Raw genomic sequence first — 22,993 nt, 5'->3', positions numbered from 1 at the left:
CCACACACACGGCAATAAATGATCGTACAATTGAAAACAAGTCTACAGGCTTCAGTTATCGAACATCTGCTGTATTAATTGATCATAAATATTTATTAACATTTTATTATTTATTTTGAGACGGGCCAGTCAAAACGTCAAAATGTGCGTGAAGATGAAGGTTTGCCCTTTAATGCATTTCTGACACGAAGTACACGTTGTTGTACTAAAAAGTTGAGCAAGACTCGGGATTGTTTACTGGCTCCACACACAAGAGTGTGGCACACAAAAATGCACAGTGTCGTGTATAGGAGGATAGGAACATTGTTTGTCAAGTTTGTATTGTTGTGTGATCTTGATTGTGTGTCTGCTGCAAACAACTGCACTGGTGACTGGTGGCTAGCTTCTTTACTGTCTGACAGTGACAGCTGTGGTATTTCGCAAAAAGAGCAACGTGCTTTGGAAACACTCTGTCTGTGCTGGAAAGTAATATTCAACTCAAGGAGTTTCATTGAGTACTCCGTGTTGGATTTTGACCGTGCGATCGACGTGCTGGACTACCGTGAGAAGTGGTCGTATATGAACGGCCTAGGTTGTTGGCGCTAATGCGGCAAAATGTGAGTTTGGTAAGCAATATTCATCACATGTACAACAGCTTCAAGCATTCAAATTGTGTATAAAAATGTAGTGGGGTTGATGTGTAGTGCACTGTTCTGTTGTTAGCTTTTGAAATACTACTAGATTTTTATCCCGAACATTAATCTGCTGGGAATTCCTGGTAAGTGATCATCTGATCATGGTGTCGGTGATATTGGGTTGGAAAGCAAATTTCTATAAATGTTTATAAAAACCCAAAACAACATTAGTTTGAGCTTTGCAGAGCATCAGTCTCAAATTTAGACCTGTGCTGTGGATTAGTTGGTCTAATAAGGTTTATCGCGAATAGCAAAATATCAAGAGAGGGCGCGGAAAATTTTCCGTATGGCGCCACCACTTTTTCATTCGATATGAAATAATATAGTATCTAATTTACCTCAATGAGATATCCTTTTTTGTAAAAAATTGTGAAAAAGTGGTGGCGCCATACGGAATGTTATCCGAGGGCGCTGTTGAACGCACACAAATGTATAGGCCTTGCGTGCACGAGTCATACAAACTGCATAGTAACCGCCCCATATTCCTTCCCACAATGCAGTGTGTTTCAGAATCGCGATAAACCTTATGGTAATGGTTGATCAATATTTGTCATGGCGACAGCAGACCAGCTCTCCTGTGTTGCGATAAAGCGTAACTTCTACTACTTCTACTTCTAAGTGATACTCGGCATTGTCCGCAAGTCAGGATATAATGTATAATGCCAAGGAAAAAACTAAAGACGACGGGAGGAGAGTTACGTTATCGTCGGGAGGAGGGCTTACGTTATCGCAACATACGTGCAGCTCTCCCGCTGCTCCTAAAAAGTTCTTAAGCTTTTTTTTTCTTTTTCTGAGACTGCTGACTGAGATTTGTCTCAGGAGAGTCAGCTAGTACTACGTAGCTAGCAGTACGTCTATGCATAGCCTCCTGTGAGAGTCATGTATTTCAAGAGCTTAAAGTAGGCAGTGGACACGATTGGTAAAAAATTTCCTCAAAACAATTATTATCATAAAACCTTTCTTTGGTGAGAGGTTGATAGTATAAAACATTGTGAGAAACAGCTCCCTCTGAAGTGACATAGTTTTTGAGAAAGAAGTAATTTTCCGCAAGTTTGATTTCGAGACCTCAGATTTAGAACTTGAGGTCTCGAAATCAAGCATCTGAAAGCAAACAACTTTGTGTGACCATGGTGCCGACAATTGTTTTTTTTTTCTCCATTAATAGCTCACAACTTCGACGACTGATTGAGCTAAAATTTTCACAGGTTTGTTATTTTATGCATACGTTGAGATACACCAACTGTGAAGACTTGTCTTTGAGTTGACAATTACCAATAGTGTCCAGTGTCTTTAAACGAACTGTTTGAGGTTTGTTCTGTCTGCTTTCTGTGTAGATGTAGATCTTATAGGGGGGCCTAGGTGATAGCGGTCTGTCAAATTAATGTAAAACAAGGTAAAGTATTTAATTTGGGATGCTCACATGTAAAAATGTGACAAGTCTCCAACCTTCCTTTAAGATAGAACCAAGTGCCAAGTTGTATTGTGATTTATCTATCTGTGGGCAAATTCTTAACATCCAAAATATAGGAATAAAATGTAACTTTTTGTATAAAATTGGGAATTTTAAGGTTAATTCCTGACGGTAGGCCTATCCAATTGAAATAGCATTGAATTGAGACTCAGTTTACTAAAATCAAAAAGTGTACAGGATTCAGGAAGAGTGGAAATTTCTGTCTCCTTAACAACTGATGGTGTCATGTTTCAATTTCTCTGAATAAGTGAATGATACTATTGTGGTAATGCTGACTTTTAATTGTTTCCCCACTATCATAAAGGACTCTTCGACTGGAAAATGATTATTTCATAGCACTGGATTTGAGTCTGTAAGTTAAAGGCAGTGGACACTATTGGTAATTACTCAAAATAATTATTAGCATAAAACCTTACTTGGTGACGAGTAATAGGGAGAGGTTGGTGGTATAAAACATTGTGAGAAACAGCTCCCTCTGAAGTGCCATAGTTTTTGAGAAAGAAGTAATTTTCCACGAATTTGATTTCGAGACCTCAGATTTAGAACTTGAGGTCTCGAAATCAACCATCTAAACGCACACAACTTCGTGTGACAAGGGTGTTTTTTTCTCATTATTATCTCGCAACTTCGATGACCGATTGAGCCAAAAAAAAATCACAGGTTAGTCATTTTATGAATATGTTGAGAGACACCAACTGTGAAGGCTAGTCTTTGACAATTACCAATAGTGTCCACTGCCTGCCTTTAAAGCCTTCTTCTAAGGGAGCTAATAAACGGTAATTACAGGAGATACATCAGGCCTTACAAAATAATTTGTTTTGGTTTCCTTTAAAGGGGCTGTGTCATCAAGATCGAAGCAGGCTTGTGTCTGTAATGTACATGGAATTATATAGTATTACTGGGTGAAAGTTCATCATATAACAACCATAGACTAGGCCTGCTTTGACCATGAAGACAGTCCCTCTAAAGACACTGGACACTAATGGTAACTTCCATTGACCACCGGTCTTCTCACTTGGTGTCTCTTAAGCAATACACATAAAATAACACACTGTTAAAAATTTGAGCTCAATTGGTCGTCTGAAGTTGTGAGACAACAATGAAAGAAAAATTACCCTTGGCACACGAAGTTGTGTGTGTGCTTTCAGATGCTTGATTTTGAAACCTCAAAACTAATGAGGTCTCGAAATCAAGTTTGTGGAAAATTATTTTTTTCTCGAAAACTACGTTACTTCAAAAAAAGTCACAATTTAAAAACAAAATTCTTTCACGTCTCCAGACCAGAACCAACCCTCTATTCCCCCAGAAGCATTTTACTGGAAGCAATAAAGAGTTTTTGTTGTTGTTTTTTTAATAGGAAAATAGTACAGATATGACAGACTAAGTAAAATGTTATTGTCTGTTTTTCGTCAAAAGAACCGAAATTTGCATTCATAATTTTTTTTTTTTTATAAGATTGTTACACCAGGAAGTAAGGTTTCCTCCATTGTTACACATACCTTGTACATGGACATGTAGGTACTCTCAAGTAATAGGATGTCTGTGATAGCCTATTTGTTCACAGAACTCGGGAAAGTACTGGTATACTGTGCTTACACACATCGGTAGGGAAAGGGAAAACAAAACAAGTTGAATTCAATGCGTTAATTGTCTCAAAAAATATACTGCTCTTGAAAGTCTAACACCCTCATATCACCATGGTATTTCTTGGGACGTCAGATAAGTCTAATCAATTGTTTCCTGAGCAACTAGCAAACTTAGGTGACTAGGTCAAGAGGTCAAGAATTAACCATTCAACCCCCCCCCCCCACCCCCACCCATCCAGTCTCCTCTGACCACATTCAAAATGTGTCTACAGGCTACTAATTGTCAGGGAAAATGCAATTTAAAACAGTGTCATTGAAACAAAGCAATTACTTTTCAAACAATGGTAAATGTTACTTGTGGTCATGCCAACTCAAGAAAATAAATAAAAAGTTTCCGTCTGCGTTTTGTTCCATAGAAGATCATGTTTAAAGAGGAAGCGTTCTATTGTTTTGTCGTCAATGACTCATTGTGTTCATCAGGTACAGGGCTCGATTCTGCTAACCACCAAATTCTGTGCTTACATGACTTCGCCCTGGAAAGTTTATGAATTTTGATATTATTCAATGTAGAATTTTAAATTTTATTAAGTTATTTAATTTCAAGGGCATGGAACGATTTTTTGTACCCACCCAATGCACCAAAACGAATCCCGGTCAACTTTCTTTTGATTCGCCCAGTACAGGGAGTGCAAACTTTTATGTTCGATGTATGCATTGTATCTTTAGAAAAGGATATGGCTTTTAGGATGAACTCAGTTGACCTTGAATTTTAACATCATAGATTTCTACGTATAATAAACATTTGTACCATATTTGTACGAGTCCGATGTCACAAACCTTTTTTATGCATTTGTTTATTATGCAAGGTAGCTTTAGAAAATGAAATGCACTGTAGATGAACTCAGTCGACCTTGAATTTTAAAGGAACACGTTGCCTTGGATCGGTCGAGTTGGTCTTAAAAGCGTATGTAACCGTTTGTTATAAGATGCATATGGGTAGAAAGATGCTGTAAAAGTAGAATACAATGATCCACACAAACATGCCTCGAAATTGCACGGTTTTCCTTTACCTCGTCGACTAACATGGTCGGCCATTTATGGGAGTCAAAATTTTGACTCCCATAAATGGCCGACCGTGTTAGTTCGCACAGTAAAAGGAAAACCTCGCAATTTCGAGGCAAATTTGTGTGGATCATTGTATTCTACTTTTAAAACATCTTTCCAACCATATGCATTTTATTAAAAAACGGTTACATCCGCTTTTTATAGACCAACTTGTCCGATCCAAGGCAACCTGTTCCTTTAAACAAGGTAAACATTATTTTTACGGAAAAACGTGTACAGTGTGTTTCTTGTAATCTAGGAGTCTTTCATCCAACGGTACTGTGGACTTAGCATGGACCATCCAACCTTGTACCTAGCCACACCCAGAAAACCTTTAAAGGCCTGCACCCTGTCTATGAGTTACCCATTGCACCCCCCAGTAGAGCCTTTAATCTATGGCACAGTAACAGGCGCCTGCAGCCCATGGCTGTTTGATTCCAGTCGATTCCAAGTACATCCTGTTTGTTCAATAGAACCGGGACGCTTTACTCTGCGCAAGACGTGAACGCATCGGCTATCTAAGACACACACAGTATGCATCATACATTCTAACGTCTTGACATGCCGTGGTGACTTTACAATTAACTTGAATCATTCATAACAGGCTACTACAGTATGCTTGTACTGGAATAAAACCGATGCGCATTTTGTGCCATATGGAATTACCGGAGTATTTCCAGCTGGAGTATTTTTAGCCGAGTTTCTCAGCGAAAACAAACCATAGAGGTCCTGAGGTGATCATACAGTTTGTGCACTGTAGCGTGGACAATGTACCCACCCAGAACTTGTGGTTCAATCAAGTACACAATGCTCAACAGTTTTATAACTTCACAACTGTGGGATTAGTCTCTCTCTCCAGACTCTAGTAGCAGCCTGAGGTGAGTTGTACTGGCTAGTTTTGTTTCAAGGTGTTGTCTTTTTTAAATGTCTGGGTGATGAAGTCACGGAAGGGGCATTTTTAGTGTTTGTAGTGTTTTAAGAAGCATTTGTTCAGGAGGTAATCTTTTAAAAGTGGTTAGCAAAGTGTGATCGTTTTGGTAATCATTGACAAAAGTACTTTGTGTAATTGTATGAGTCCTGGATTATTTTGGGGGGTGGAGAATGGCAAAGGATGTTTTTTATGTAGTAGAAAGTGTTTTTATTTTAATGAAACTTCTCTTTTCTGAAGCAAAGTGGCTAGATTGTTTTGGATGCTGTTGTTATGTAACATGTTTGCCGTTCCGCTATAAAAAAGTATGTATAATTTTATTTTATTTTTAATTGAAAAATCCCTTGTTTTTTTAAGCAAGAAGTGTACTCCCTTTGTTGGGACTAACATTAAAATGTTAATTTATAAAGCTGTTTAGTAGAAAATATTTCTTCGCAAATTTTCTTGGTAAATGAACAATTAGTGGGTTGGCCTACCAGTCACAAAAACGAAAAATGCTTACGAACTAAGCTTATTTATTTTTAAAACACATAAACTGTGTTTTAAACAATACAATCACTATCATGACTATGACAATCTCATTTGTCTTATAGTGTTTCTTCAATGTTCAGATTGAAAGATGTTTTAAGTCAACACTCAACATGTGAACATCAACTTTTGTAAAAATGTAACACTGTTTATACAGCAAGGTATTTTTATTCAGTTTAAAACACACTAAGATTGTCAGACTTGTCCAATGTCTAGTCATACATTACATAAATCACTGGCATCTGGCATTCAGTCCAGCCACTGTCAAATTTCTAGCCCTGTGCTTAATGTCCAGCCACTGTCAAATTTCTAGCCCTGTGCTTAATGTCCAATTTGTGATTACCGTACGATTTTTCATAAAATACCAACCTGGAAAGGCATGCTGACCGAATGGCGCTTCTTTGAGCAAATTAATGACATTGTAAATCCATGGTGTATAGGTGTACACTACAAGATGTCTTTCGTATGTTCTACATGTAGCATCCTGTGAAATACGCTAGGCAAATGACACTGGTAACTGTCAAAGACCAGTATTCTCACTTGGTCTATCCCAAAAAACAATGTACAGTGTACGTATGTACAGTACGCATCAAATAACAAAGCTGTGAAAATTTGGACTCAATTGGTCATCGATGTTTCTAGAGAATAATGAAAAAAAAAACACCCGTTGTTGCACAAAATTTGTGTGCTTTCATGCATTTAATGAAAGGCTACAGCTCAAAGTATTTTATCATTATACTATAAGCAGCTACCCATTGCTCGTTACCAAGCAAGTTTTTATGCTAATAATTATTTTGAGTTACCAATAGTGTCCAGTCCCTACTAAGCTGAAATATTTGCTTATATCGAGCAGCTTTGGGAAGTTGTCCCCAGATCTCTGAGTACTGGTTTGTTGGCCTACATGTAGTACCTGAAGTTAAAGGATCTGGGTACTTTTTGTAGGACAAAAAAACACAATGTCCACAGATTTACACTACACAGTTTGAAGATAACAATAGTAGAACGCTTCCCTGAAAGCTACACTAAACTTACACAGTTTGAAGATAATAAGAGTAGAAAGCTTCCCTGAAAATATTACTTGCTGAGGTGCTGTGGACATTGTGTTTTGTATTACAAATGCAGCCTGAAAGTTGACAGAACAGTTTAGTTTTTAATCAAGTTACATCTAGTGATTAAAGGCAGTGGACACTATTGGTAATTTCACCAAATAATTATTAGCATAAAACCTTTCTTTGTGACAAGTAATGGGGAGAGGTTGATGGTATAAAACATTGTGAGAAACGGCTCCCTCTGAAGTGACGTAGTTTTTGAGAAAGAAGTAATTTTCCACGAATTTGATTTCGAGACCTCAAGTTTAGAAATTGAGGTCTCGAAATCAACCATCTAAACACTCAACTTCATGTGACAAGGGTGGTTTTTGTCTTTCATTATTATCTCGCAAGTTCGATTACCGATTGAGCTCAAGTTTTCACAGGTTTGTTATTTTATGCCTATGTTGAGATACACCAACTGTGAAGGCTAGTCCTTGACAATTACAAAAAGTGTCCACTGCCTTTAATGACATTAGTTGGAGGATAATTACTGCATTGACATTGTAATGTTTAGCTATTAATACACAAGTGGGCATACAATAATTCTACAACAAGGAAGTGGATATTGGATTTAAGTTGTATAATCAAACTTCCTTCCTTTGGGACTTATGAATTGCACGATGGCAACCGCACAAAATCAACAGCTCATCAGAGAACATTTTTTCACTGTCACAAAAAACAAACACAGTATGCCATAGTATTATCTAGCCCTGCCAGTGAGAGTTGAAGACACTGGACAATTGGTAATTGTCAAAGACCAGTCTTCTCACTTGGTGTACTCAACATAATTTTATTTGCACAAAATAACAAGCCTGTGAAAACTTGAACTCAATCGGTCGTCGAAGTTACAAGATAATAATAGAAAAATAAAACACGAAGTTGTGTGCTTGATTGCTAGATGCTTGATTTTGAGACCTCAAGTTCTAAACCTGAGGTCTCTACATGTAAATCAAATTCAAATATTTTAGTTGAAAATTACTTCTTTCCCGAAAACTACTTCACTTCAGAGGGAGCTGTTTCTCACAATGTTTTACTATCAACCTCTCCCCATTACTCGTTACCAAGTAAGGTTTTATGCTAACAATTATTTTGAGTAATTACCAATAGTGTCCACTGCCTTTAAAACACATATAAAACCACCAGTCAAAGTTCCCTTTAACTTATCTGGCTGTCTACAATGTTATTCAGTGTTGAAAAGCATCCTTTTATTTAACATGAAAGATGGACTGGTGAAAAAGCCTCTACATGTATCACTGAAAACTATTTAAATGGCAAAAACTATGAGCAACATACATTATAGACACTGGACACTATTGGTACTTGTCAAAGTCCAGTCTTCTTACTTGGTGTATCTCAACATGTGCATAAAATCACAAACCTGTGAAAATTTGAACTCAATTGGCCGCCGAAGTTGCAAGATAACAATGGAAGAAAAAACACCCTTGTCGCACCATGGTCACACGAAGTTGTGTGCTTGATTTTGAGACCTCAAATTCTAAATCTGAGATCTCGAAATCAAATTCGTGGAAAGTTACTTCTTTCTCGAAAACTACGTATCCTCATTACTCGTCACCAAGAAAGATTTTATGATAGTTATTTTTTTGAGTAATTACCAATAGTGTCCACTGCCTTTAAGACAAATTCAAATTGTTGGCTTATTCATTGTTGAACAATCCCATTTTCAGGGTAAATCAAACCAAGTTTACCAAGATTTATTCTTTAATTAAACAAAACAACAACTATTACACAAAGCCCCAGTGAAGCACATAATTAAACTTGTAAGCATTCTTTCCTGCTTATAAATCTGAAAAAAGGAATGAAACAAATTTATAATTTCTGAGAGAAGCTTGCCTGTTTTACTGAAAGCACAGTGTTTTAAAAATGAGTACAACACAGCTAAAATGCTTACTGCTACTTTACATAATTTGTTTTGTCAAGTATTCCATGGACAGCTAGCAAAATGAGTACCTTTATTAAAATAGGCATAACTCCTCCTACGAATTATCAATTTTGTTCATTCTTTTTTTCTCTCTAATAAGCAGGAGAGCAATGCTTTCCAGAAATTTTGAGTGTCATTGTTTGTTTGTTTTGAAAAACATCACCAATCCCGGTGAACTTCTTTTTGACTCGCCCAGTACAGGAAGTGCAAACTTCTATGTTCGATGTATGCATTGTATCTTTAGAAAAGGAAATGGCTTTTAGGATGAACTCAGTTGACTTTGAATTTTAACATCATAGACTTCTACGTATAATAAACATTTGTACCATATTTGTACGAGTCTGATGTCACAAACCTTTTCTATACCTTTTTTATGCATTTGTTTATTATGCAAGGTAGCTTTAGAAAATGAAATGCACTGTAGATGAACTCAGTCGACCTTGAATTTTAAAGGAACACGTTGCCTTGGATCGGTCGAGTTGGTCTTTAAAAAGTGTTTGTAATGGTTTGTTATATAATGCATATGATTAAAAAGATATTTTAAAAGTAGAATATAATGATCCACACAAGTATCACTCTAAATTGCGTGGTTTTCCTTTTACCTCTTCGACTAACACGGTCGGCCATTTATGGGAGTCAAATGGCTGACAGTGTTAGTTCGCAAAGTAAAAGGAAAACCACGCAATTTCGAGGCAAATTTGTGTGGATCATTGTATTCTACTTTTAAAACATCTTTCTAGACAATGCATTTTATCACATACGGTTACAAATGCTTTTCAAAGACCAACTCGACCGATCCAAGGCAACGTGTTCCTCTAACAGTATCAAAGACTACTTTGACATTATTAGTACATATTTGTACAAGTCCGATGTCACAGACACATACCTTTTTAGTTTTTAAATCAGTTTTATCTGACATTGTACATATTACATGCACTGTATGACGGAGGGGGGTTTCCATTAATAGTCAAAGTGCAATGCAATCACACCTATAGTGTAGATAATGCCCTCTGGGTTATTGTATTGTAAAACTTGATGGCGCAATGCCCAGTGATCCGTTTTTAGATACATGTAGTAGTACAGTCAGGTACTACAATGTACGTATATATGCAAACCATGGGTTTAAGTCAAAGTCTTGTATATGTGCAAGGCAAAGGCGAGGGCCGACCATCGAGTTTATAAGGAAGACCACATCCAGGGGTAATCAACAATTTGCGTAAGTTCTTGACACTCTTTTAAAAGTGTTGCAAAGTTGGACTGGGATGATTTGGTAACAAAATACTGACCACCAAAAGTTTTAAAGAAAATATGTGGTACACTCACATGGGTTTGCCCCAGTAGTGTTCCTGGCTGTGGCTGCTGTATGCGCCGTAGCACCTTGTAGGTCTACATGTAAACCCTTATAGGATGAGCACTACATAATTGGATCACAGAATGCAAAAACTTTAAAAACCTATCTTTCTGAAAAAATGTACATGTATCTAAGCGCCTTGAGTACCTTGGTGGTTTTGCGCATAAGACTTTGATATTATAAATATTTAATATTGATTACATACAATGCAGCAAGCAGGGTACAAAATGCCCATACAATTTGTGGATGGCCACAGTTCAGTAATTTTATTGTACCTCACAATTAAACAGTTCATGTATTTCTTAACGTAAACTTTAAAAAATCTAAAAGTCCAAGCCTCCTCATACCAACAAAGTTAGCACTAATAAAAACGAGTTGGGAAGTCTGAGCTACAAGATTGTCTAGTGGAGATTCTAAGTGCAAGAAACTCTTGGATGAAAAGGAACTCAATATTTTATTTTGTTTAATTCAGTTATTAATTCTGGTTGTACTAGCCAAGCATCTGATGGAGAGATAAGAAAGGAAGTTTCTGTTTTAAAAGTGGGAGGAAAACCCCAGAGAATTATTCCAGGGAAACAAACACTCATCATACAGGGACTGAAAACCCAATCCACGTACTTGGACATGTAGTGCCTCTGGCAGGATTTGAACCACAGTTCTACAGGTGGTAAGGCGAGGAAAGACACCACCTCCTCCCACTCGTGGTACGGAAAACCCACACCATCATGCAGGGACTGAACACCCAATCCACATAGTGCCTCCGGCAGGATTCGAACCGCGGTTCTACAGGTGGTAAGGCGAGCAAAGACACCACCTCCTACAACCCGACCAAAGGACCCTAGGGCCAAGCCCTTCTCTCTACCACTTTATGTACATGTACCTCTAGTCCTCTCAACCCCATGACTATGAAGCAAGTTCCAGGTTATGTAAAAGATAGCTGACCGCTTTCTTGTAATGACGTCTTTCCTGTTTGTTTTGTTTTATCGTTCAGATCCATGAGTTAGTGGGCTCCGCATACGTACGTATTCTTTTCTTCCCCTAACCGGCGAACTACCCATGAACCCCGTCCTGCCAAGAGTCATTAGTACCACCGTGCTTCGTCCATGGCCCAATCTTGGCAGCAGCAGTCCCAGCGAGAAGGCCCTGAGGGCTACAACTCGTCAACGAGCGCTAGTCTCGCAGGGTCCTCCTCGGTGAAACTTGACATCGAGAACAACTACATGTACAGTCTGGAACATGAAGCCCTGGAAAATATCAGTAAGTCAATTCAGTAAATCGTCTTTTAAGAGAAATTTATGTATTTATTTCAGAATTATTTGTCAATTTATTGGATACATACGTATGTACATGTCGGCAATCATCCGATGAGTGTCTCTCAAAAATACGTGTACATGTAACACAATTTGGGGTTGAGCAAAGCAAAAAATGGACTAAAGCAAGACTTGAACCATTGGGCTCTGGATTAACGTGCCAGCGCTCTTCACCAACAGAGCTACTTCGATAAAGACCCAATAGTCAAAATTGAGCCATACAATTTGTTTGACTGATGTGTCTAATGACAAGGGTCATCTGCACCTCAAGATTTTTTCTAAAACACTCTTATTAAATCTCTCATGAGTTGTTGGGGTTCTGAAAAGAACAACTCTACATTTCGATCAGTACGCTTTGATCATCTTCAGGAGAAGGCTGGTTTCTACTAAAAATGATCGGAGTAATCAGTAATTATAACTGATCGAAATATTAGCAACCAATTCTTTTTAGAAAGTTTTCATATAAAAGTAGTACTGCAAACCTGAAAATCTAGATTGTAATCGCCACCAGCCACGCAAAGTTTCAAAACATATATATATAAAGAAAACTTCTCACTAATTCTACTGTGAGTTTTCATGAACTGAATTATGAAAACTTGTTTCATAAACATGATTCAAACAGGTTACCAATTCTTAAAACTTGTTCCATAGACAGATATAAAACGGTTTACGAATTCTGGGATTTTTTTTCTTGTCCATTCAAGGTGTATGCGACATCCTCAAACAAGACAATGAACACAGCGGCTTTCTCTACAAGCGAGCCCAGGAGAAGATGACCGATACAGTGACAGAGTCCGTAGGCTCTGTCATCAGCACGGCTTTGTTTTCAAAATGGCAGCTTCGATACGTGGTACTATACCGGGAGTACGTCCTGTACTACAAGAACGACCGGAGTTTAAAGCCGAAGGGCGTGTTTTCACTGCGGGGCTATAACAGGTGAGGCCTGAATTGTTTATGAAAGAGAATTAAAAAGTTTCACTGAGAATTACTGTAATGAATTTAAAATTTAATTATGACGTGGTAATTGTGAATACCGGTACTAAAACCATTTCACTTGGGAGAAGACATTAAAGGAACACGTTGCCTTGGATCAGTCAAGTTGGTCTTTGAAAAGCGTTTGTAACCATTTAGTATAAAATGCATATGGTTGAAACGATGTTGTGAAAGTAGAATACAATGATCCACACAAACACGCCTCGAAATTGCACGGTTCCCTTTTACCTTGTCGACTAACACGGTCGGCCATTTATGGGAGTCAAATTTCAAACCTATGTCATATCTACGCTAATCCGATAACACCTTGACTACCCACAAGGGCGAGTGAAATTAACAAAGTTACTGTCTATGCAGATTGCAATGGACTGTATTGTACAGAACATTTATTTCCCTCCCCCCCCCCCCAACTCCCAACAGGACTGTTTCTCGTTGCCACTGTATGTGTAAGTGAATTAAAAACACACCCAGTTATAAATGACGAACGTCACTGGACACAAGGGAGGGTTTCCTCACAAATATCCGAGTACAGTGTTCGAAAAATCCCACGAGACATTGTAACTTGTAAGCCATACAAAGATCCGGCACTGTCACAACCAGGCCTTGAACTTTCGTTCTTGAAGGGGCACAGCAATCTTCCTCTAGTACGGGGCACGTCTAGAAGGGGCACAGCAATCTTCCTCTAGTACGGGGCACGTCTAGAAGGGGCACAGCAATCTTCCTCTAGTACGGGGCACGTCTAGAAGGGGCACAGCAATCTTCCTCTAGTACGGGGCACGTCTAGAAGGGGCACAGCAATCTTCCTCTAGTACGAGGCACGTCTAGAAGGGGCACAGCAATCTTCCTCTAGTACGGGGCACGTCTAGAAGGGGCACAGCAATCTTCCTCTAGTACGGGGCACGTCTAGAAGGGGCACAGCAATCTTCCTCTAGTACGGGGCATGTCTATGAGGAAAATTTATATTGGGGAACTTTGCAAAGGGCACAACCAAAGCATTAGCACAGGGCACCAAGGCACTTGTTGTGGGTGCCATAAGTTAATTCACTGCCTGCTCTACATCTTGACCCCTTGACCGTCCCAAGATGGCCTTCTCGTGAGTTACGAGTTGACAGTTTGATGGTTTCGAGACGGCGGCCCCTGGAGTCCGCGCGATTGAACAACATCTGTATCGGGTTACATTTGTTTTGACTCTCTGGCTGCAAGGTCTATTTACGAATGTACGAGGGGGTTTGCCCGCCAGAAAAGAGTTTGCCCGCCAGCGATGTTACTATCAGGAGGGATGCAGATGAAATGGTTCCTGTCTGTAATTGAGTTATTATGACCTGCTGAGTGAACGAGGAGCTACAGTCAGCGTTTTAATCGTACAAGGCCTCCCTGTGTTGCCAACTTTGCTTGATCAATCAAGTCTGATTCTTCATGAATGCAATTGAGGGAGGCTCTTCATAGACACAATTAAGGGAGGCAAGCCAATTCCCCTAGTCTATATTCATTGTCTCTCTAGTTGGTGCCCCTTTAAATGACAGCAGATTTGGTGACTCGAGTCTTGAGACTTGAACTTGTGCTCTCACTGGACTCTAATTGTTTAAGGCCTCGGACCACTAATTTCTTTGAATTTAATTTGTGAGAGGGCAAGGCTATATTGTAGTTTTGCAAAGGGTACTTCCGTTGACAAATCTTAGAGTCTACAGGGAAACTTTTGAAGGGGACATTAAGGCCAAGACCAGGGCAACGGAAACCTCGGTTTCCAGCGCCTCAATTGACTTGTATAATTCTAGCATTAAAATACCCTATGGCAACTCTGAATGCCGACAGAAATTTGAATTGTTCTTATGTGACTGATGTGATACATAAATGAAGGAAGGAAAAACTGCCTATTGATCTTATAAGAACAAGATACGGTGTACAGTATGGTCTTATTGAGCCAAAACATGCACTATTTATGGATAGTAAGACAGGACTGGCAAGCAACGGATCGCATGGTTGTTTTAAGGTTGAGCACCAGAAGGGGGTAGGCACTAGCTCTGATGGTTGGGGAGGGAGGTGCACCAAGGCGGTTGTACGTGTAGCTGTCACTGGCCATTGGGACTCGACGAGTCAAGGTCTCTGGCAGGTGCTTCTAAGCAATGGGTGGCACTGTTACTATTGTGGATAGAGAGTGCACTATGACTGGTTAGTGTTGACTGACGGTGGGGCTAGAAGACTGGCGGGCACCAGGACTAGAATTATGGTCCCCATCCAGGCCTTGGTGACAGTCACTGGAGTTGGTAGGAAGTAATTGGTCAGCAGGTCACCATGATTGATGGGATATGGATTGACAGTGACCAGGGAGCTCCATGCAGTGACCGTCAATACTGGATAGCTACAAAGTCCCGAGACATCTGTACTGTGACTGGCTAGTGCAGGATGACAGTGATCATTAGGACTGGCGGGCAACAAAGTGGCATAAAGCTTAGTAGTAGGCGATCCCTAAAGTTCAAGGGATGTCAGTACGTTGCAGAGACCAAAAATGATACACACTACAGTATACAGTGTAGTAAAAGATTTGGCTGTTAAATGGTGTAAGTCTCCAACACATTCAGCGTTCATTTAAAACAAAAATTGTAATAAACTCAACAAGGAAATTGAGTCATGAGAAATGTTGACGGACTTGAGTTTCTAGGTAAAAATCTTTTACACCACATTTCTGTAGATTTTCCTGTCAGCTGCTGCTTGTACTTGGGGTTAGACTGTTAGATGTCTACTTTTATTACCAAGACAGCCCCTCAGTATCATTCAGCAAGCTTCGGTTTGTGACAAGAAGCGTAATGAAATAACAACCACACCCATGTGGACTGATTGAGTGTGTTAAGAACAATAGGATCCATTGCTCCATGGTCAGCTGGTGGTTTCTGCACTGTAGATAGCACAATGGCCGTAGAAAGTTTTGTTGCAAGCACTCACACTCACAGGAAGCTAAATGTTAAATTAGAATTGAACAAAATGTAAAATGCCACTATGAGAATAATAACTACCGCATAGTAACATCAATGCTCTTCATTAAGTGCCCTGGTCATTGAGCCAAAATATTGACTGCTTCGAGTGCTATGGTTAAAACTACGACTTCCGAAGTGATCCCCCGAGCATTTTTTTTTTTTTTTTAAATTGAACGGTGCGGGGATCACCGAGGGAGTCAGAGTTTTAACCATAGCACAAGTTAAAGCAGTCAATATTTGTTTTACAACACCCCAACGGATTATTATCATCTTCGTACATGTTATGTTCGTATGCGCGTTTCAGCTACACAGATGCAGAACTGATTGGGTTCGAGGTGGGTAAAAAGACGTCTGGGTACTGCACGCCGTGTGATAGGGCCTAGTCATCGGACTATCACACGGCAAACGATGCACTATCACACGGCCCCCGTCTAGTAAAACTCAGACATATCATGTGACGCGCTCTAAACCAATGAAAATGAAGAATATTTGTAAGGGGCGTTATAATAAAATTTGTGTTATCTTTCTCAGCTGCCTGGGGAGATAGGCATTTTTAAAACACAAGTGTCAACCATTTCCCTTGCAGTACCCATTTATACCCCTATATCTGAGAATGCCCTAGATTTAAGAGCCATTATTTTATTATTATTAAAGACACTGTACACCTTTGGTAATTGTCAAAGACCAGTCTTCTGCTTACTTTTGGTGTATCTCAACATATGCACACAATAACAAACCTGTGAAAATTTGAACTTGACTGGTCGTCAAAGTTGCGAGATAATAATGGAAGAAAAAAAGACAAGAAGTTGTGTGCTTATGGATGCTTGATTTCAAATTCAAATGTGTTGGTGGAAAATACTTCTTTCTCGAAAAACTAAGTTACTTCAGAGGGAGCTGTTTCTCACTATGTTTTAAAGGCCTACAAATGTACTATCAACAGCTCTCCATTGTTTGTTACCAAGTAAGTTTTTATGCTTACAAGTATTTTGAGTAAATACCAATAGTGTCCAGTGCCATTAAACACGAGATGATGTGTGTCTCCCACTGGGAAATGTTGGTAGAAGGAAGTAAACTTGATGTGAGTAAAAATGGTATCTTCCCGATCAGTGGAAAGAGACAACATTTACAGTAGTTTGCAAATTACATGTAGTACGTGTTCCATGTGCCAATAATTAAAGTGCAATTGACTCTAGTCTTGTCAAGTCGAAGCGACTGGCGGCTCACATGTACTGTAAATGTGTGTTATCTATTTCTGATATAACTGGTCCACTCGGCTATTAAAACTGCCGTTGCATTATGATAACGAGTGTTGGGACCAGCCCTGTAGGAAATCTAAACATTTGACTACAGCAGTTATGTAGTCCAACTATTGTTGACTTAACAGCGCTCGGGCTATTTTTACTTACTCAAATGTATAGCGTGTGCTTTTTTTGTTGCATTTTTATATTTGGTGTGTTTTTAAAAAACTTGTGTGAGCAATGCAATTTCTTCTTTCGGAGATCAAAAAAGTTTTCTTATATATGTCTTATGTGTTATGTCAAATAGTTCTTTTTTGCGCGAACTTGGCCCACACCTCGGCGGTATCATACATAAAGTGGGCGTATTAAATAGGCTTTCAAGTACAGGAATCTACTAATTGTGGGTTAATTAACTCAACATTGCGGCTTGTCGGCTAATGAAGTCATAACTGGGTTTTGTTGCTGACCTTTTGGGGTGGAGCATTTAGACTTAGAGCCAGGTGGAATGTAAAGAGTCCATGTAAACAGGATTTGATCCATTAGTTACTAATTGGACTCCGAACTTGAAAATGATCCCTCTGTTTTTTTTTCCTCTCTGGTGATTTTGTTAGCATTGTCTGAATGGGCTGGAGAGACGTTTCCTTAAAGGGGGGACTGTTGACATGACCGCAGCAGGCCGGTGGCTGTCAGAGTAGTTGTTTGCTCATTTTTATGACTTGTGACTTGACTTGTTAATTTCAGCGTTAACTTTTGAAATGACTTAGACTAAACACGAAATTACTTGTTGCCTTATCTGTTGGTTGTACATATGGAATCATAAACTTTTGTCTATTTTTTTTTTTTTTTTGGGGGGGGGGGTGAACCCTCAGATCAAATTCACAATATTCTTAACAATAAAACCCAGATAGGGCTTTTAAATACTTCATGCAAAAAACTTTCAGAGGAACTACTGTAGTTTAAAGGAACGCATTGCCTTAGATCGGCCGAGTTGATCTTTGAAAAGCGTTCTGTAACTGTTTGTTATAAAATGCATGGTTAGAAAGATATTGTAAAAGTAGAATACAATGATCTACACAAATATGCTTTGAAATTGCGTGGATTTCTCTTTACCTTGCGACTAACACGGTCGGCCATTTATGGGAGTCAAAATTTTGACTCCCATTAATGGCCGACCGTGATAGTTCGCGACGTAAAAGGAAAACCGTGCAATTTTGAGTGATACTTTATGGATCAGTATATTCTACTTTTAAAACATCTTTCTAACCATATGCATTTCATAACAAACAGTTTCAAACGCTTTTAATTGACCAACTCGTCCGATCCAAGGCAACGTGTTCCTTTAAATTAATCATGCTTTAGGTCAGTATATAGACCGTGTCACCGTTAAAATATCTGCCTTACAACGTGGCGTCTGTGCACGTGTGCTTGTTTGTGTGAGTGCATGTCTCATAAAAATCAAACCGGGAATGCTGCGTGCTTCATTGATGTACGCGTTTGGACGCGTATACGGTTTGCTCTACAAGATGGCGACCTTCATAGCAAAAAGGGGGCTATTGAATAGGGTCTACATGTATCTATAGGTGTTTTTTTTCCCCTCATTGCAACACTTCCAAATACACGGTCCACAGAATGACAGTTTTGATAAAAAACCTGGGGAGAACCCTGGTAAACAATCTGTCTTTTTTTTTTCCCTCATTGCGACACTTCCAAACACTTGCTGACTAGCCATACATGTAAGTGCACGTTCCTGTATAGCATCCACGTGTCCTTGTACAAAGATATGCCAATGTGTGTACCCGGAGGATTTCCTAATTACTAGGATTTACTGGATCTCCAGGTCAACGCTTTACTCTAAGACTCCATCGTTGTGTCATTTTCACAACTTCGGTTACGCACAGGATGCGTCCCTTCATGATAAAAGAGAGAGAAGGAAAAAAAACAGCAACAAAAACACTCATGACGTTGACATCATGACACTGACAGAGTGACTAAAGAATCATTTTCATGTTTTCACTGTAGGGCACTTGTCCTCCTTTTCATCCAACTTGAGCTGATCATCCGATTATCATCCAGAATCTAAAACCCTTTTTCCTCCGGACGGATGAGAAAAGCAGACGTTCGGATTTTCTTGGTCTGTCGGAAGTGCTATCATTTTGACAGAGACCACGAAAAACAAATTTAATTACGAAGATGAAAATTAATTTGACAGAAAGCCGCATCCCCACTGAGTGATCCCCCAGACTGTCACTTCCCTGATTAGACACGGGACTGCTGGGGTGTGACACAACCAGTGTTGTAGCTATAGACCAATTTAGTCCACCAAGGGCTAAGCGGTTCAACAAAATTATTAATGTTTTAAAGATATGAGGCCATCATTGCTGAAAGTGCAATCTTGGGGAAATCTGCACAGTGGATTTTGCTCAGAGTGCTGGGAGAAATTTGTTAGTAAGGACACCCTCTTGTTCAGTCTTTTTAGAGGAAGGTTTATAAACCACACAGCATTCGAGTCCCAAGCACAACAAATATTAAACAAGGTTGATTCAGACCAACCAAGAATTACTCATTTAACAGCCTAATGAGTTGTCCATTTTGTTCATTGTCCAAAAACATCATCACTAAACAAGTTGCTCTTGTGTTTCTTGTCACCTTTCAGAGTCGTCCGTGCTGAGGACATGACATCGGCCAATCAGCAATGGGCTTTCAAAATCATCGGGTTACGGTCTGATGACAGAACATGGTACTTTGGTGCTGCCTCAGAAAGAGAAATGAGGGTAAGAAACTTAGGAGTGATGAGGGGAGAGGGCGCAAGGGAAGGGGGGCAAGAGGGTACATGTGTAGGAGGACCGAAGGAGATCGGGGGGAAAGAAGGCAGGGAGAAAATGGGACACGAGGGTGGGGGACAGAAGAGAAGTGGACAAGAGAGTAGAGAGACATGAAAGTAGGGGGGATGAAAGTAGGACTAGGGGACCTGAGGGGGAATGCATGAAGGCAGGTGGACACAAGGGAAGGGGGTCACAATGGATTGAGGGCCGCCTGGACAAGAGGGAAGAGGGACATGAAAGTAGGGGGGCAAGGGAGGGGGACGAGAGGGGCAAGAGGGAAGTGAGGACATGTGGGATCGGGAACCTGAGGGGATGCATGAAGGCAGGTGGACACAAGGGAAGGGGTTCACATTGGATTGAGGGCAATCCCAATTGAGAACATGAGATGAAATGATGGTTGAAAGGTCAGGATTCTTGACAAAAAAATTGGTTGATGTTGTAAGGTGGGGTGTGGTGAGGTGTGGCAGATACATGTACACCTGGAAGAAGGATGGTCAAAATTACATGTATTTACTAAAGAGAACAGTGGCGGGAGTGCAGCGAGAAAGCCTGGAGAAATGTCGGTGGTTTACTGTTTGGCTTTCATTAATCAGCTTTTAACATGTTTAATGGCAAGAGTTCAGAGTACAAAATGTACTTGTCAGTCAGTATTATGTATTAACTGGATTGTTTGTACAAGTATTTACAGTGTGATAATTGGTACTGTATGTCACATGGTATAGCACTAATTGAAGCACAAGTTACTCATTTACCATGATCAGAAATAACACTTGTAAATTTTAGTGAACATTTCCTGGTTCTTGTACTATGAATGTAATTATGGCTCAAATGTCTGTCCCAAAAAACCCATGACTAGGGAAATCCCTATGATGAATCCGGCAGTCACAGCCAACAAATGAGTAATCAAGTTCTTGATCTACGGCCAAATTCTACTCAAATACAGACATGAACACGAATGTATTGAGTCTAATTTGCAGCAGCACTTCTTGAAGAATACATGTATTCACAGCAGTGAACACAAATGTATTGGGCAGTATTTCACAAATACTACTTCCATGTAGTCTTATCTCGAGTTAGGACAAGAGTTACTCGTCCTAACTTAGGACTACACATGTAGCCTTAAAGGCAGTGGACACTATTGGTAATTACTCAAAATAATTATTAGCATAAAACCTTACTTGGTAACAAGTAATAATGGGGAGAGGTTGGTAATATAAAACATTGTGAGAAACGGCTCCCTCTGAAGTGGAGTAGTTTTCGAGAAAGAAGTAATTTTTCACCAATTTGATTTCGAGACCTCAAGTTTAGAATTTGAGGTCTCGAAATCAAGCATCTGATGAAAGCACACAACTTCGTGGGATAACTTGGTGTTTTTTCTTTCACAGTTATCTCGCAACTCTGACGACCACTTGAGCTCAAATTTTCATAGGTTTGTTATTTTATGCATATGTTGAGACACACCAAGTGAGGAGACTGGTCTTTGACAATTACCAATAGTGTCCAGTGTCTTTAAGTTTTGTATCCTAAAGTTAGGATTATCTTTGTGAATTCGACCCCAGGCCTATGGAATATCTTTGTGTTCTAGTATAAAAGGGAAAGCGTAGAGTTGTAGGACAGAAAACATTAACCAATGCAGTTTTCAAAAACTTGGGCCCAATTTCATAAAGCCTGTAAGCACAAAAACCTGCTAAGCATAAGAAAATCTTGCTTAGCAAAAACAGGTAACCAGCCAACATTCAAGAAAGTTGAGACTGTTGCGACTGGTGCCAAACTCATTTTGTGCCTTACGAGAGAAATGTGTTAATCAGTACTATCTGCTAAACAGCTTTATGAAATGTGTTAATCAGTACTATCTGCTAAACAGCTTGATGAAATGTGTTAATCAGTACTATCTGCTAAACAGCTTGATGAAATGTGTTAATCAGTACTATCTGCTAAACAGCTTTATGAAATGTGTTGATTAGTACTATCTGCTAAACAGCTTTATGAAATGTGTTAATCAGTACTATCTGCTAAACAGCTTGATGAAATGTGTTAATCAGTACTATCTGCTAAACAGCTTTATGAAATGTGTTAATCGGTACTATCTGCTAAACAGCTTGATGAAATGTGTTAATCAGTACTATCTGCTAAACAGCGTTATGAAATGTGTTAATCAGTACTATCTGCTAAACAGCTTTATGAAATTGGGCCCTGACAGCAACTTTTTTGTTAAAAAGAAGCATACAAAAAAATATTTGTATGAAAAGCACCAACCCTATTACTTTACAAGATACAACGTGTAGCAAAATCACACGTTTAAATTAATTTGAATTACTACCACATGGTCAAGGCTGCTGCGATCTTTTCTGCTCGACAATCCAAGGAAATTATACACGGAATGGTTAATAATTTGAATTACTAGCACATGGTCAAGTCTGTTGCAATCTTTCCTGCTCGACAATCCAAGGAAATTGTACATGATAAACACCGCTATAACAATAAACCGCAGTGTAGCAGGAAGGAATTGCGATGTTAAAAATACACAATGGCAACGGAACTGCCAATTACAGTGTTTGCAAGAGAGAGAGTCCTGTAAAGGAGTTTTTTTGAACTAAAACTAAAGTTTGTCTAATCCAATCAAAGCTAGCATGTAAATGACAAGGAGTGTTCCAACATTCTGATTGGTTGAAATAAAGAGGGTGTTTTAAAGATCACTGATAAAGATCTCAGGTCCAATTGTATACAGCTGTTTAAAAGCTGAAACTACTGGACTTTCAAAATATTTCTTTACTTAGCAATTGTAAATTTCCTGGAATATTGGCTGACAACCCGTTTCTAAAGCAAGATTTGTCTGTGCTTAGCTAGTTTTTGTGCTTACAGCTCTATGATATTGTACATGCTGAACAAGGAAACGCTTAAATACACACTATGGACAAGATACAGCATGTAGAGTTGGTACATCGAAAATATATGGCCACAGAATCAAAGGCACCAGTTAAAACTG

The 22,993-nt window shown here is 39.2% G+C and overlaps 1 protein-coding gene across 4 annotated transcripts in view; it reads left to right on the top strand.

Annotated features, from left to right (window-relative positions):
• The first annotated feature begins 271 nt into the window (after nucleotides 1-271).
• LOC117294427 (SH3 domain-binding protein 2-like) overlaps nucleotides 272-22,993 on the top strand; it is a 37,113-nt gene continuing 14,391 nt past the window's right edge. Inside the window, exons 1-4 of one of the 4 annotated variants that reach the window (XM_033776820.1) lie at nucleotides 272-596; nucleotides 11,664-11,929; nucleotides 12,687-12,918; nucleotides 19,839-19,956. In XM_033776820.1, coding sequence (XP_033632711.1) covers nucleotides 11,776-11,929; nucleotides 12,687-12,918; nucleotides 19,839-19,956 — 504 coding nt within the window. In that variant the 5' untranslated portion in view covers nucleotides 272-596; nucleotides 11,664-11,775. Of the gene's footprint in view, nucleotides 606-10,098; nucleotides 11,930-12,686; nucleotides 12,919-19,838; nucleotides 19,957-22,993 lie in introns of those variants that run through there. The other 3 variants (XM_033776819.1, XM_033776821.1, XM_033776822.1) reach the window with 3 other exon arrangements.

This window comes from Asterias rubens, chromosome 9 (genome assembly GCF_902459465.1).
Source record: "Asterias rubens chromosome 9, eAstRub1.3, whole genome shotgun sequence".
In the NCBI taxonomy this organism is placed as follows: domain Eukaryota; kingdom Metazoa; phylum Echinodermata; class Asteroidea; order Forcipulatida; family Asteriidae; genus Asterias; species Asterias rubens.
The sequence above is the reverse complement of the archived record's forward strand: the minus strand, read 5'-3'. Positions and strand labels throughout refer to the sequence as shown.